Source organism: Uloborus diversus, chromosome 3 (genome assembly GCF_026930045.1).
Source record: "Uloborus diversus isolate 005 chromosome 3, Udiv.v.3.1, whole genome shotgun sequence".
Lineage (NCBI taxonomy): Eukaryota > Metazoa > Arthropoda > Arachnida > Araneae > Uloboridae > Uloborus > Uloborus diversus.
Window position 1 is genome coordinate 212,934,334 of NC_072733.1, and position 14,692 is coordinate 212,949,025.

General features: G+C 32.1%; 1 protein-coding gene across 1 annotated transcript in view; it reads right to left on the minus strand.

The window, feature by feature from the left end:
* Positions 1-14,692, minus strand: part of LOC129219162 (double-strand-break repair protein rad21 homolog) — a 57,131-nt gene that overhangs the window by 17,755 nt on the left and 24,684 nt on the right. Inside the window, exons 5-8 of the mRNA XM_054853483.1 lie at positions 13,528-13,851; positions 5,915-6,144; positions 5,702-5,828; positions 1,839-2,107 (exon numbers count right to left, since the gene is read on the minus strand). Coding sequence (XP_054709458.1) covers positions 1,839-2,107; positions 5,702-5,828; positions 5,915-6,144; positions 13,528-13,851 — 950 coding nt within the window. The remainder of the gene's footprint in view (positions 1-1,838; positions 2,108-5,701; positions 5,829-5,914; positions 6,145-13,527; positions 13,852-14,692) is intronic.

Consider the following 14,692-nt stretch of genomic DNA (forward strand, 5'->3'; position numbering starts at 1 on the left):
AATCAAGAGTTTTTTTTTATAATTTTTTCGGGGATTTTTTTGAACAAACAGTTATGATTTGATTGAAAACACAGTTCCAAAGCGAACCGCAGCTAAAAACCGTAAAAATCAGGAGTCGATCCGTAAGCCTGTAAAGTTTAAGTAACATCCGTAAATTTTACAGATAATCCGTAAAAGTTGGCAAGTCTGATTCACTTCAAACTAATTTTATTGGAAATACTTCTTGTTGACCAACTCCAGGCTCTGACTCCTAGAATATTAGAATCTGAATTTTCTCAGTCTGGACAAGAACATGAAATCTGAATTGTTTGGAAGTCTAATAATGATAAATACACACACATAACCCTTAAAAACATTTTTGTTTCAGTTTTATCAATTTGGGTTTTAAGAAATGGTGGAAAGCATTCAACTTTTTGGTTCACCACTCTTGCCTGCAAAATTTCTCGATTTTACCGAAATCTAGGGGAACCATTCATTTTGATTAAAATGCACAATGCAGTACAATATTATAAGTACAATGTAATACTTAAAGTTTATGCTGCAAATTAAAAATCATTGCTAGTGCATGGAATGGCTTTAAAAGATCAATAACAATTTAAACCATAGCTAAAACAATAGCAGTGTATGTAAAAAAAATACGTAAAACAAAAAAAGGATTGCTCATTATTGCAAACGGATTACACACAAACGCCAGCAAAGAGTGCAAACAGATTAACTGCAACATATCAAGCTTGGTTACACCAAAAAGACATGGGAGAGGAGGAGAATTTTTTCAAGACTAGTCCAGTCACTTGTTTACATGAGCAAGTACCGTAGATTTCAGTATGTGCAATAGACTTAGAACTTTGTAGGTAGGATGTCATTGGAAGGGATAAGGAAAAAAATTGGGAATGTCTAAAAGATTTTGCTCTTATCAAGCAAAAATGTGTGCATTCATTTACTTTCACTTCATCATCGCAGATTTACTTTTTTTTTTGAGTGTGAAATGCCACGAATAATCTGCCTCACGGATTATTGGAAGCATACTGTAGTTCTTACGTTCTAAAACAAAAACTACCAAACTTTATTATAATTAGCAACCATCTAATACAAGGATTTAAAGGAAGCATAAGCAAAAGCATTTATAACATTTAAATAAATCTACAGCACAAGCTCAGACAGAAGTTAACCTTCTCTAGCTCAAATGGATATTGATAGGGGGATGGTATGCTTTCTGTCTAATAACTCATTTAAAGAGATGGAAATTCAACTATAGACAGAAATCCAACCAATGTTTTAGGTGGCTTAACAAATAATTTATAAGCCTAAATTTACTAAGCATGTGCGTTAAATGCTGCGAATTCTTATTTATTAAAATAAAAGTAATTCTGCACATTTTGAGTTAATGAGCAGCATCTATGCTGCTCTATAGTTTATAGTTAGATGCTACAAATGATCTACCTCTTTTCTATTGCATGCAAAAGTAACTACATGTAATACAGAAATATTTATGTCAGAAATATATCAGATATGTTTTATCATTCTTCTTTTAAAATGACAGCCAAATTTTAAAGAAAACCCCTCAGTACAGTTTGGGAAATTTATGATTAAGTACTAAATTTGAGCCTAAAAATACTTTCTTCCTTAAACCAGGTAACAAAATCTGCTAAGCATGGTAAACTAAATCCCTGATCAAAACACAACAGCATAATTACTGGTTAATTATTAAGAATTCATTTTGTTCTTTCTTACATTTAACATGTGTATTATAATGTATTAAAGTAAATCTAAAGAAAGAGAGCAAAAATAATCACCATTGAAGGATGCATCATTTGAGGGATGTGTGATAACTGATTCACATCTGGTTGAAGCATCTGCTGAATCATATGGGCTTGAGGTTGATGAGACATCACAGACATGACATTAGACATCATCTGTGGCTCAGGGATTTGCGACGAAGCATTTGGTGGGAACATATGCTGGTGATGCGACTGCAAAAAGTTGGCTACTTCAAAAGATGGATGAGTCAAACTATCAGAATAAGGAGGCAAAGAATCTAAATGAGATGGCAGGTTTTCAGGAGGTAACATTGGATCCTCATCACGTCTTCTTTTACGAGAAACTGTTCCTAAGTAACACAAGAAAAAAATTACTCTAGAGTGAACATTTGAAAAATTATAACCAAAAGAAATGTACAACATATTTTTGCTGTAAATATTAGTCACACTATTTTTTTAACGTTAAAATTAATAAGTAAACATAACTAGATAGAAATACCATACGTTTTTTGCACAATTTATAGTCATCATAGTTGCTTTTGGTTTTAAAAATTCTCACTATTACGGGGGAACTCACTTACCCCTTATAGCAAAAATTTATGGGGTAAATAAGACCCCTCCTCTTAAACAATTATTAATATTTTGTACAAAAATTCCTGTTGCAATATGCACTTTAAGTTAAACTATACACGAAAGGTTAATGATCACAAAAAATTAATTAGAATTTGATTTTGATCTAAATTTGAATAATAAGATGTTATACTACAGGACAAATGAAATAATCATTGCCGTCATATCCATAGTATTAAATTAAAAATCATTATTTTTCGAGCTGTATACAGCAGTATCGAGCATTATACTGAAAAAACATATTGTAATTTTCAAAATAATTATTTTAATTTGATAACTTAGAAATATTTGGACATGAATGAGTAGTTTATACTGTATGGAACCTGTATGGATTGACCCTTATGTGAAATTACGAGAATTCAAAGAACTAGATAAACAACTAAATGATACAAAAGCAAGTAAAACTGATATTTATTTCAATTTAAAAAAAATGTACATTTCAGCATGTACTTCATATTGAGAAAATGAAACACGAAAGAAATGGTTAGTTCTGCTAAACTTACAAAAGAAAAAGAAGTAACTAATGGAATTTTACCTTAGTTCAAGTTACTCTAGTACCAAAAATACGCTGATACCAATGATTAAAATTTACTAGCATCTAAAAGACACTTCAATATATTATGTAAAAAAAATGAGTAAATTTAGAGCATTCTCTCATCTTCAAAAAAAAACATCTAAAATAGAGGAAAAAATGAAATTTTTGGAAATTTTCGATTTTTTTAAGTACAATTTCGTCATCAAGAAATTTATAAACAGTTACTAAATTAGAGCAGATAGTTACTTATAGATAGTTTTTCAATCTGAATCATTTTTACTGTTATTTTTTCATTAAAAGAGCTAGAAGAGTGATTTAAAATCTGAAGTAAATTGGCAAAATTTCAATCTTTGTTAATATCTCAGATTCAAAAAAAAGATCCGAGTAAATTTTACTTTGCTCTTTCTCAATAGAAATTTGTTTATAGAATGCGGAAATATTTATTTTTTAAGTGTACGTTTTTTAACTTATGGAGTTATTGAGTCAACTGGCAGCAATGAACTCTGAAAATTTAGGCTTAGCATAAGCATAAACTTCTAATTTCAATAACAAAGCAACAAACAGTTTTTAAACTTTCATACTTTGCATTTCCTTATAGATATGCATGGTTTACCTAAATAAAAATTTTCATTGAAATCTGTGACATGTCAGCCACAGCTGATTTGTACATTTCGCATGGAATGACGCTGCTGCAATGAGTGATTGATATACATATTTTTATGTATGAGAAAGGAAATTTTTAAGGAATTCAGCAATCCTAATCAAGTTGTAATGAATTTTTGGCTATGAACTGTAATCATAATCTCCTATTTTTAATGCTCATTATTGTAATCACTTACACTTCGTCATAATCGACTCCAAACCCAAAGTGTGAGATTATTTGGGTAATCAGATTTTTTACAGCTTGATGCGAGAAGGGTTTTTTTTTTCGTTCTTTTTTGATCAGAAGATATTTATTTTGATGCATTTTAGAGCTACTGTTGGCATGATTTAGAAAGTTTTGCGCATTTAGTGTGAAGGTTAATGCAGGAGCAGATTAAGAAATAACTCTTAGAGGGGACCCGGAAATTCAACAGTGGACACAAAATATCTTTTAACATTTCAAGGGAATTAAATATGAAACCCAATATAATATCACTGATATACTACAAAATTGAAGGTTTTAATTTAGAACAGTGTCATAACAATTATAACATGAGGGTAAGGTTATTAAGCAAACCCTAACTCATTTGAGTTTTTATGAATTAATTTATATTTTAACTATAAAATCGCATGTAATTAAGAAAATCATAGTTTGATGGCACATAAGTTTTATTGAAGAATTCAGAAACTACTTTCGCGAATTTCAAAGCAGTTACTGATTTGTTCTTATGAAACAGTTGAGGTGACATTTTGATACTACATGCCGTTTCCATTATAATATCATGGTTTTGTAAAGAAACTACCATGTGATTTCTTTCATTTTGCATTTTTTATAAGCTGAAAAAGAAATCTATTATTTTGAACATAGTTCCTGGATCAAAATGCCTCTTTTAGGCACGTCAATGCAGTTTAAAAACTGAGAATTAATGTTTCCTCCAAAGAAGAATAAATGGACGAATCGCGATATTACATTCCCTTGAATTTGAAACCAGTGAGTTAAATGAATTTCGCAACTCTGAGTCCGATTCAAGAGTTACTTCTTTAGCAACCAAAAATGCTTTCATTCAAAATGTGGTGTGTATGTGTTGTGTTCTGTAAAAAAACTGTAAAAAAAAATATGTTGAAATTAAAAATGTTGAAAATATGTTAATTTAAGATAGTAAATGAAATAATTCAATTAATTTATCTGCATGGGGGGAGGGGCTAAAATCCACCACTGGGTTAACAAATTTTTTTTTTTTTGTTATCTTGATTTGTGAAATTATTGCTCAGTTGATTGGTCAATAAATTAGTATTGTCTTCCATCCAATCAAGAATGACTCACACTCAGTCGCTCTTTAGAAATTCTTTTCGGATCAGCCATTTTACTAAAAGCTAGCTAAAATGCTTGCAATGCAACGAAAAATGCGACGCGTAACAACGACTCAGATATTTTCGCACTCCCAAAATAATGACATCACACAATTGGTCAAAACCCTTCCCCTCTGAAGAACAGGTTGCACTTCCTAGGTATCTACTCCACTGGGACATGAGCACACCTTGGGTAGAGAAGAAAACCACTCCTTGAAAACTGGTTGTCAGAAAATGGGGAATAATCACTTCTCTACTCCACTAGACGAGCATTGGGGGGCAGTAATTAAAGCATATTTTGCAAACACTCAATTTTTCTTTTTAAAGTAAAAACTGAAAGTAAGTCATCGAATTTCTTTCCGTCCCGACCTCCGTCTTGGAAATTTTGTCCAAGACGGAAGGTCTTGCACCCATGCATAGAAATAAAAAACTATTGTGCCATATATTTTTGTTTCATTTCCGCACAAAACCTGGCTTCTTTTCAATCTGTTTAGTGCGAACTGCATCTTTTTATCTTTATTTGTTCTTAAATTATTGATTTTAAAAGTTCATCCTGACTTTTAGATCACCCGGTACTTTACTGCTAATTGTAGCAAGAACTTAATAGTTTAGGAATTTCACACCACTGTTGTTCATTTGACATCAGAATCTTTAGTGGGCAACTTGATTCTGAATTTTTTTTCTGGCTTAATTATTTGAGAGAAATTTTAAGCAATTTCGATTAAATTTTTAACATGAACAGAACCATACTGTTTACTGGTAGTTAAATATAAGTTCAGATACTAACCTTCACACACAGTTTCATCTCTCTCCCGAGCCTCTTCTAAACATGTATCGAGGTCGATAAGATCTTCATCAAGGCCGCCAAAATTTTCATTTTCAACTGATCGTGTCGTTAAATGCATTTGATATGCCTGTAAAAGTATGGAGTCATTTAAGTGTGCATTCTTGGGAAAATAAATAAATGAATAAATATGCATAGTTAATTTTTAAGACATACTTTTGACAAGGTTTTTGACAGTATTATATGTCCAGGAAGTGAGAACAACTTCTCCACACCTCCAGTTTCTTTCCAATACATGAGCCTCTTGGTGGGAGGAGCCAAATCCAAAGAAATTATTATGTCTGAAGTATCACTGAGTTGTAACTTCATTTCTTCCCCACTGATGTTTTTTGTCTCATCTACAATGAGTTTTCTTTTCCGTTTGGCTTTGACAATTCTTTCGGAACCTATTAAACAAGAATATAATGGGTACATTTACAGAGACCAACTTCATTCTAATTCAGAACCAGCTATAATTAATATACTTGTAATTAAAGTGTATTTGCATACCTTAATTAAACAGAATTTTATTTAGAATGAAAAAGAATGAATGGAAAACACAGAGTAGTTGTCTGTACACATTAACAAAGCGAGGTTTATATTGGTATGCTGCGAGAGTGTTCACCGTCTGTGATGTTTTAAAGGGATGAAAGTCCATTTACAAAGCCAATATTTTGTGGCCAATAATGATGCCCATACTAATGCCCTGCACTTTGCTTCAAATTTCGCACTGCTGGCGAGGGCTCATGTTAGCTCTGAGATACATTACTTGCGAAAACTGCGCATAATATCTATTTCACCTATTAGCAAGAGCTTATTTTTTAAAAAGACTTATGGATTGGCATTTTAGTTGTTTTTGTAGTATGGCATGATAGCTGAATACCAAGCTTCCCCCCCCCCCCCCACAATTCACTATTGAATAGCACATATAAACCGCAAAAAACGCAAATTTCAATTCATAGGCACCACATTAAGTTATTTAGTTGCAAATAACTGCAGATATTCTACTCATATTCTACTCTTCTACATCAGGAGAGAGTCTTAAGATCATAGCTAACCACAGTGCCCAGAAGATTTCAACAGTGTTCAAGTCAACATTAGAAAAGTTTTCTTGAAGATGAAGAGATACTAAAAGATAATTAAAATTCCATTAAGTCACATGTAAAACAGTGGGGCCAGTAGGGAGAAGAAGCAACATCTATGTAGTGCAAGTGTTTGTGTAACAATAACCAGGGACAATAACCAAGTTGAAGGCAGATGCCATCTCATTGAAACAGAGAGTGCCGACAAACTGGTTGCTTAGGTAAATTTGACATCCCAGTGAGAATTTGCAGCAATGGTATGCTTTGCCTTCAATTGACAGTTGAAGCACAGATTTGCTGTGGACTCACGCTGGTGTGCTAAATTTACTTTTGCTACCAGTTTGTTGGCTCTCTCAGCCTTAATGAGACAAAATCTGCCACAAGCTCAGATATTGTCTATTCCAGACTGATGCCTCAATAACAAGGACAAAACTGCAGTCTCTGGGTGGCATTTCCGAGTTTTTAGTATATTGCATGTAGCTCTGCTTTAGCCTTCACTTAAGAGTGGTAAGTTACTGCTTAATAACAAAGAATGTTTAACTTACTTCAATGCATGGGTGCAAGTTTGGTGATGTGTTCCAAGATTTAAAATATTTGACCCCCCCTCCCCCCACACATGCATGCTTAACGAAAATTCTACACACATAAATGTTTTTGATTTTTAACTATATGCTAGTTTGGGAATTTATTTATATATAAAAAGAATAACAAAGTAATATATAGCTTATTTTAAATTAGTACACACACACAAGAAAATAAAAAGTAGTTTAAAAAGCAAAAAATATAATTTGCTATATAATATACTAGCTGACCCAGCCACACGTTGCTGTGGGTCAAAAGTTATAATGGATTGAATTCATTTTTTAATCATCATTTTGAGGCAATCCATTTAATATTTTAACTAAAGCTGAAAATAGTTTAGCCAGATTTAAATTATAAGGGTTTAAGAAAGGGCAACTTTGGGGAAACTTATTAAATTTAGTAAGCACTTACTAATTATTCGAAAGTGAAAGCATTACTTACTAAACTTATGCCTAGTAAATTTAATTACTAGGGGAGAGCGGGGCTAGAAGTTCCGTTTTTTAAAGTGGCTCAAAATTTGTTATGAAAATGTAGTTGTAGAATTATTATTCTGAGATTAAAATAGAGTAATATATGCCCCTATGATGTAACTATTTTTTTGTGTAGTATTTCGTACGATTTTTTTAATAATTAATTTTATAGTACCAAATGTCGAGAAGGAACAACTTGCCCCTTCTTTACCAGCGGAACTTTTAGCCCCGCCCTCCCCTACTTACTTCGGCCGAACATGCACAGCAATTTGAGAATGATATGTAAAGTATCGAAATGTTGAAATTATGCATAAATCAATTTTCACTCTTTAAGTGTACATTTTTATTTATCTCAGCTATAGTTTAAAATCTATGACTTCCTCACAACCAAAATGTCGGATAAGTCGAACTGTCTTTTTCAAGGAGTTCAGATTAACCTATCATTTGCAAATACGAATAGATTTGGCGGTTTTCCCTTACGTAAGCAGGCTACCATACAGTTGCCCATGATAGAAACACACAGTTTCCAGGTTCAAACTGCAAAAAGACAATATTTGGACTTGAGATCTTTTTTTTTGTTTATTGCAAAAGCTAAACAAATCGGAAATTAAAGCCTTCTAAATGAAATTGGGGATTTTGACGCTAATAATGGAATGTGTGGGCACAGGAAGATTTCTCCTTCAAACTTTCCCATCAAAATTGTTGCTTTGAGATTATTTCGGATGATTAGTTTGATAACTATGAATGTACTGTTGCATAAGCTAACAGGGGTTAAATTGCGGAGAAAAATTATTGGTGAACCAATTTTCAACTGGAAGATTGTATGGTGACATTCCTGATATATCCAGATAACTAAAAATTTAGTTGGATTGTTTACAGCTTCGTTTTATTCAACTGCATTGATTGATATATAAGACTTCAAATCACCGGGCAATAACTGATGTATCTGAAAGTTAACTTCATCTACATCAATGTTCCTTGCTGCCAAAATAGCTCGAGTACGAAGCCAATTATTATTTAAATAATTATCTGACATATCCGGAAAAAAATTCTCAATTAATTCCCTTTTCAACTCAATGACAGAGCATAAATTGATAGAAATTTGATGTATTGTGTACTTTGATACTGTTCAGTTTTATTGTTTTCAACATCTAGGAATCGCTTAGAAAATACTTGTGAGGATGGATCATTTTGCACTTGTTCTCGCATGTTCATGGGCAATTGCAGTATCTCGTTTCTTCGCCATAAAAATGATTGTTTGAAACATACATTGATTTTATCTACAAAAGTAAAGTGAGAAATGCTGAAAGTCCCCAAACAGTAGTCAGACAGAACCACTGAAAAGTTTATCGTTGCCATTCAAATCTTGCATACTCCTATGATGTGTTTGGAGTGAATGCTTAAGGGTCATAGCACACTAATCACAAATTATAAATTGAACTCTTTTGCAACACTGCAGTCATTCCGCTTGCAGTAGATTTGTTATGAATGTGTAGTGGCAACTTGAAACCTGAATGTGCTGTCAGCCCACCATCTAACAATTCCTGACAATGCAATCTTCTGCTGCAACCGTATCATCGGAAGGATTATTGATATTAAAAATGTTTTGCAAACAAACAGAAGTGTTTTCCGCTAAAATTCAGTAACCTTCCAGAAAATATCCTGGAATATTTCTGAAGAATTCAGTGATTTTCCCGGTTAAAGACATTTGTTACTCTGGCACCTCCAAAGAAAACTTAAATAGGTTTAATGTAATAGCTCTGGGTCTGCCTGTTTTTCCAAGGAAGCTCTAAAAGCATTAACGCAACCACGGCCAAAGCTGAGACAGCCCTCGCATGCAATTCTTGCATAGCTGCAGAATCCAGAGACTTATTCGCACTCATTAGCCGCATTCATAACGCACTTTTCGACCCGGTAAATCCCCGCTTTCGCTAGCAAAAAACAGATTGAAAAACTCCCTGTTTCCATGTAAAAGGAGGTTCTCCCATTGTACCAGAGAAAGCGGTTTTTACCCAGCATCCTTAGCGGCTAGTAGACGAACTTGTTTCGCATAATGCATTCTAGGTAAAAACACCGCTTTCACTCCAGAAGCTGGCAGGAGGAGAAAAAATCCATTTTTCCCGCAAATAACCGGAATGCGGTGAAAAGCAGGTTTTTTCCGGGGTCGAAAGTGTCCATGGAAACGGCCCTATTGGGTGCTTAGTCATTGGGATAACCAGTAGCGAGCTGTAATCGATACACTTATTAAATATGTTCTATTTTTCTTTATACTCTGGTGGCGAAAAACATTTTACACAACAGCAAGAAGACTGTGTTTGTGCAACTTGAAGCAATTCAAAGATACTTGATTTTCTCAGGAAGTGTATAAAAATCTGTTGAATCCCAAAATGTTCAATGGAAATAATTGGTAACATATTGTTTTTTTTTTTTGACAGTGTAGATATCTAATGATGTTAGAGTTATAGCGATTGATTAACTTACACTGCCATCTATTAGGAACTCATAGAACTAAGCAATCAATACAAACTATTATTGTATAATTAACATTTAACTTTAAATAACAAATAATAAAAAGTATCCTATCTTTTAAATTGGACCAAATTACAGCTACTTATGAAATTTGGTTAAAATCGGTGAAGTAGTTCTGGAGTTTACTCCAAACATACATATAGATGGGTGATTCTCTGAAAACTCGTAAATGGCTGTTCAAACCAAGTTTTTAAAATATAAAATTTAATACAGTAATTATCACTCTTAATTCAAATAAAACACTAAAACTTTGTAGTGCACAGTTGTACTTAAAACGATAATAGTTAAATTTTTTTCCTTGAAATTTTTGAAGCCCTAAAAATACAGTCCCCTGACTGCCTCGTTCCCAGAACTCCCACTTAAAGGTAATAGTTAAAAATACCTACTAAGTCTACATACATTTGGCAATTGATATCTAAAAATAGAACAATGCAATCATAATATTTTTATAGAACAAGGTCCAATTATGCATTTTTTAAATTTATTAATATCATGCAAATGTTGTCGAGTTTTTTCAAACAGTCCTCTGCCTAAAATTCAAAGCAATAACAGAAAAAAGCTGTTATGTTTACAAGCTGCACGGTCATTGTTTACCGTGAAATGAAACATAATCAGCATGAAGATGGAAATTGTCAAGAACTGCGTCGGAACAACATTTTTTTTAGTGTCTGAGCGACATTTGTGAGGAGAGTATGCGTCCTAGTCATTGCAACATACAGCCTCCTGGTAAGTGATTTTATTAATATTAATTAATGTTTAATTATTACACATATCACTTATTATTTCTGCGAAATGTGCCGAAATTTATTATTACTTTTGTAACAAATTATATTCCAATTGTTTTCAAAATATATACAATTAAGTAAAAAAGCAGAGTCCCCTGCTTGGCGATACGGCAGAGGACAGTTATACCTGCCTGGGGACTGTAGATTACATATATTGGTCATTGTTTAGGAGTTTTATTTGCATAAATTTGTTCACTCGAAGTTTTTGTACTGTAAGAATCATGAGAGCTTAAAAATATAAATGTTCACATTATTTACTTTACTTGACATAAATTATGTTACAGATTGATTGTATGCACTTGAGATGCCTCCTGAAAAAAGGTTATCCCAAGAGGAATTATTAGAAAAAAAAGAGAAAAGCATAGCGACTAAGATATCAACATAGAAAAATAATCATTAAAAGGAAGAAGAGATGAAAGAAAAAGAGATGTTAAAATATCACAAAGAGAAAGAACATAGTTTGCGGAAATAATTCAAAGATATGCCACCATAGAAACACGGGCTGCCTTTAAGAAATGGAAAGAGCACTGATCTGTATACTCAGCTAAACTACAAAGATTGAACAGCGTTACTAATACGTTTATGCATGAAAATGCACCATTATCAGACCCTGAAGTAGAAGATTCCTCCTTTTCAAGGCACCCTACTCCTGTTTATATTCAGCTTCGTACAGCTCCAAGTTCAATAATATCCAGCTGGACCAACAATATCCAACAATATTAGTTCACAACAAAGAAAATATAATCCAAAAAGGTGAAGACAAAAATATAACAAATAAAGAAATTAAAAGCTCTCAGGCTTTCAGTTCTAAGTTTTTATGATGAAGACATTCAAGCTTCTATTAAAGAAACCATAAATGCTAATATCTGTAATTTTAAAGCAGAAGTTAGCTAGCTGTCAATAGTACATTAAACTTGCAACTCTGAAAGAAAATATTGTTTATATATTTTATTTATTTATTTATTTTTTAAATACTGACCTATTTTATCCCACTGGACCCTGCTAAGTACTGATAAGAGCCTCATCATTGTTTAATGTTTTATTAAGAAAATTAGACAAGACTGAAAGACTTTTTTTTCCACAATTAAAAAGGAAAGATTTTCAAGTAAAATATACGAATAATTGTTAGATTTAAGGCTTTATGCTTTTCTTCTTTTACGTTATTTAAATGTTAGATAGCTATTACCTAACATTGAATGCTTAATTTACATTAACACATTTAAAAGTAATGAATTAAATAATTGTAATTTAAAATTTATATTTTAGAATCTCCCTGTTGTTTTTAAGAATATTTGTAATGATGTTTTGACTGTGGGGATCAGATATTTTTATATTGTGTGAAACTGATGAATTTACTTGCATCCCATTTCGTCTAGGTTCTAATACATTCAGGAAATAGCTTTTTAAAATGCAGCATTTTAACACTACATATTAATAATTAAAATTCAACAATTGATCTTCCTTCATAACTATTGACAGTATTCCTCATTTAGTGGAATTTTTGCACATTATGACTTTCAAATTGATAATTGTTCATTTAATAGTAAACTGTTTATTAGTAATTTGTACACGCAATTAGAAACAACTAATATAATAAATTAAACACTGTGAATCCAAATGTAGAATTACATTTTGCGTTAGAAAAATATTTAAAAAAACAATGATTTCTTATTTGGTTAGGAATGTACATGCCAGAAATTTTTGATAAAGAACAATTTAACATCACCATATTATAACAAAATGTTGAACACCCAGTTACTAGAAATTTTTAAAATGAGAGCATAACAATTTCTAAGTAAAATGTATGTGTAATTTTGCCTTTAAGGTTTTATGATGTTATATAAGTGAAAAATTAATTAATAACTAATAAAATCAAAGTGGTATATTTAAATGTGACAGTTTTAATTGAGACATTTAGAATTTCATAGCATTTGTGCTTAAAAATCTGAGACGTTTTCATTCTATTAGCTATCTATAATATATATATATATATATATATATATTAATTGAAGACATTGGTATATTGTACTCTCACATTCAAACAGAATATCGAGTTGGGGGTAACTTTTGGCAATAAAATGTTTCAAACAAGTTGTAACTATTAACAAAATTAACATGGGCCTATTTTTTAAAACATGATGAGTAGCACACCTAATACTTATATAAAGCACTATTCTATCGTGTGCAGGTAAAGGGCAGTAGCCACCACACATTTTTTCAACTATCTCTTTTGAAAGGAAAGGAGTAAGGTGGCAGAGGAGGTTTACAAGCCTCTTTAAGTCAAGAAATCTTCAAAATAAATACTTTAAAAAATTATAAATTCTCAATCAGTTTACACCTACCTTCCATAATTGAATCTAAAGGTCCAAGAGCGAAACTTTCTGACTCCGCAATCAGTTTATGGTGATCAAAAGGAAGAGCTGAAGCTGGCCCAGAAGGTTCCAGTTCATTTAGGATACCAGGCATCTCACATATATCAGCCCCAGAGCCAGAAGTATGTGCCCCAGTATTCCCGGGTGGTAAAAATGGTTCCTCGGCCAAATCTAAAGGTCCCCCGTTAGGTTCACGAAACATTTCCGTAGCCGATTCATGAGCACTTACATGAGTTCTGGGTGAATCAGGAGAAGATGGAGGAGATGGTGCACCCATAGATGCAGGACCCATATCTGGAAAAATCAAATTTGTTTTTTGAAGAGAATTTATCAGACTTTTAAAAAACAAATTTTATACAATGTATGCACAAAAATAGTATCTTAAAATCAGGCAGCAACTAATTTTTATTTTTCTACATACTTGTAAAGTAAAAATAAAGCTTTATACTCACTGCTCAGACGTATATATGTTAAGTACAGTAAGTTTTTTGAAATTATGAAATTCAACCATTTTATACGCTGAATGTGTTTGATATTTTTTTTTTTTTGCTATTTAAATTTATTTGTGCGTGCCTTAATTTTTTTTAAGTTTCTTTTTTCCATTTTGTACAAACATGCACACATTGTGTGTGCAGCAACAGGCTCGCTTTGCCTGGCCTTTTCTTTACACCCAACTTTTTATTATACAGCCTTAAGATTTCTACAATGTTTTCATTAAAGAAAAATGTCCTGAATATAGTGGCTGTTTATTAATATAAAAGTAGTGACTGACTTTTAAAAGTGTTTAATAGCCACTGACTAAAAATTTGAATTTTTAGGTTGAGTAAAGACTGAATTCATACAAATGGTCAAGAGAGACTAAACCCAAAGGATATGAAGAAGAAGGGTTGCACTAACTAAGATAGAAGCTAATAGTGAAATTTAGAATTTAAGAGAACCTCTAAGATTAGTTTAAAAAAATTTTAAATCAATGTTTTTTTCATTTTTTCTTATTTTGATCATTTGATTTAAATCATGACTAAAATAGGTGATTTAAACCAACTGATTTATCTCGCTGACATCCTCAATACTAGCACATGTTACTATTTCTAAACATAATAGGCATACTGAGAAAAACAAAATTTCATTTTTAACC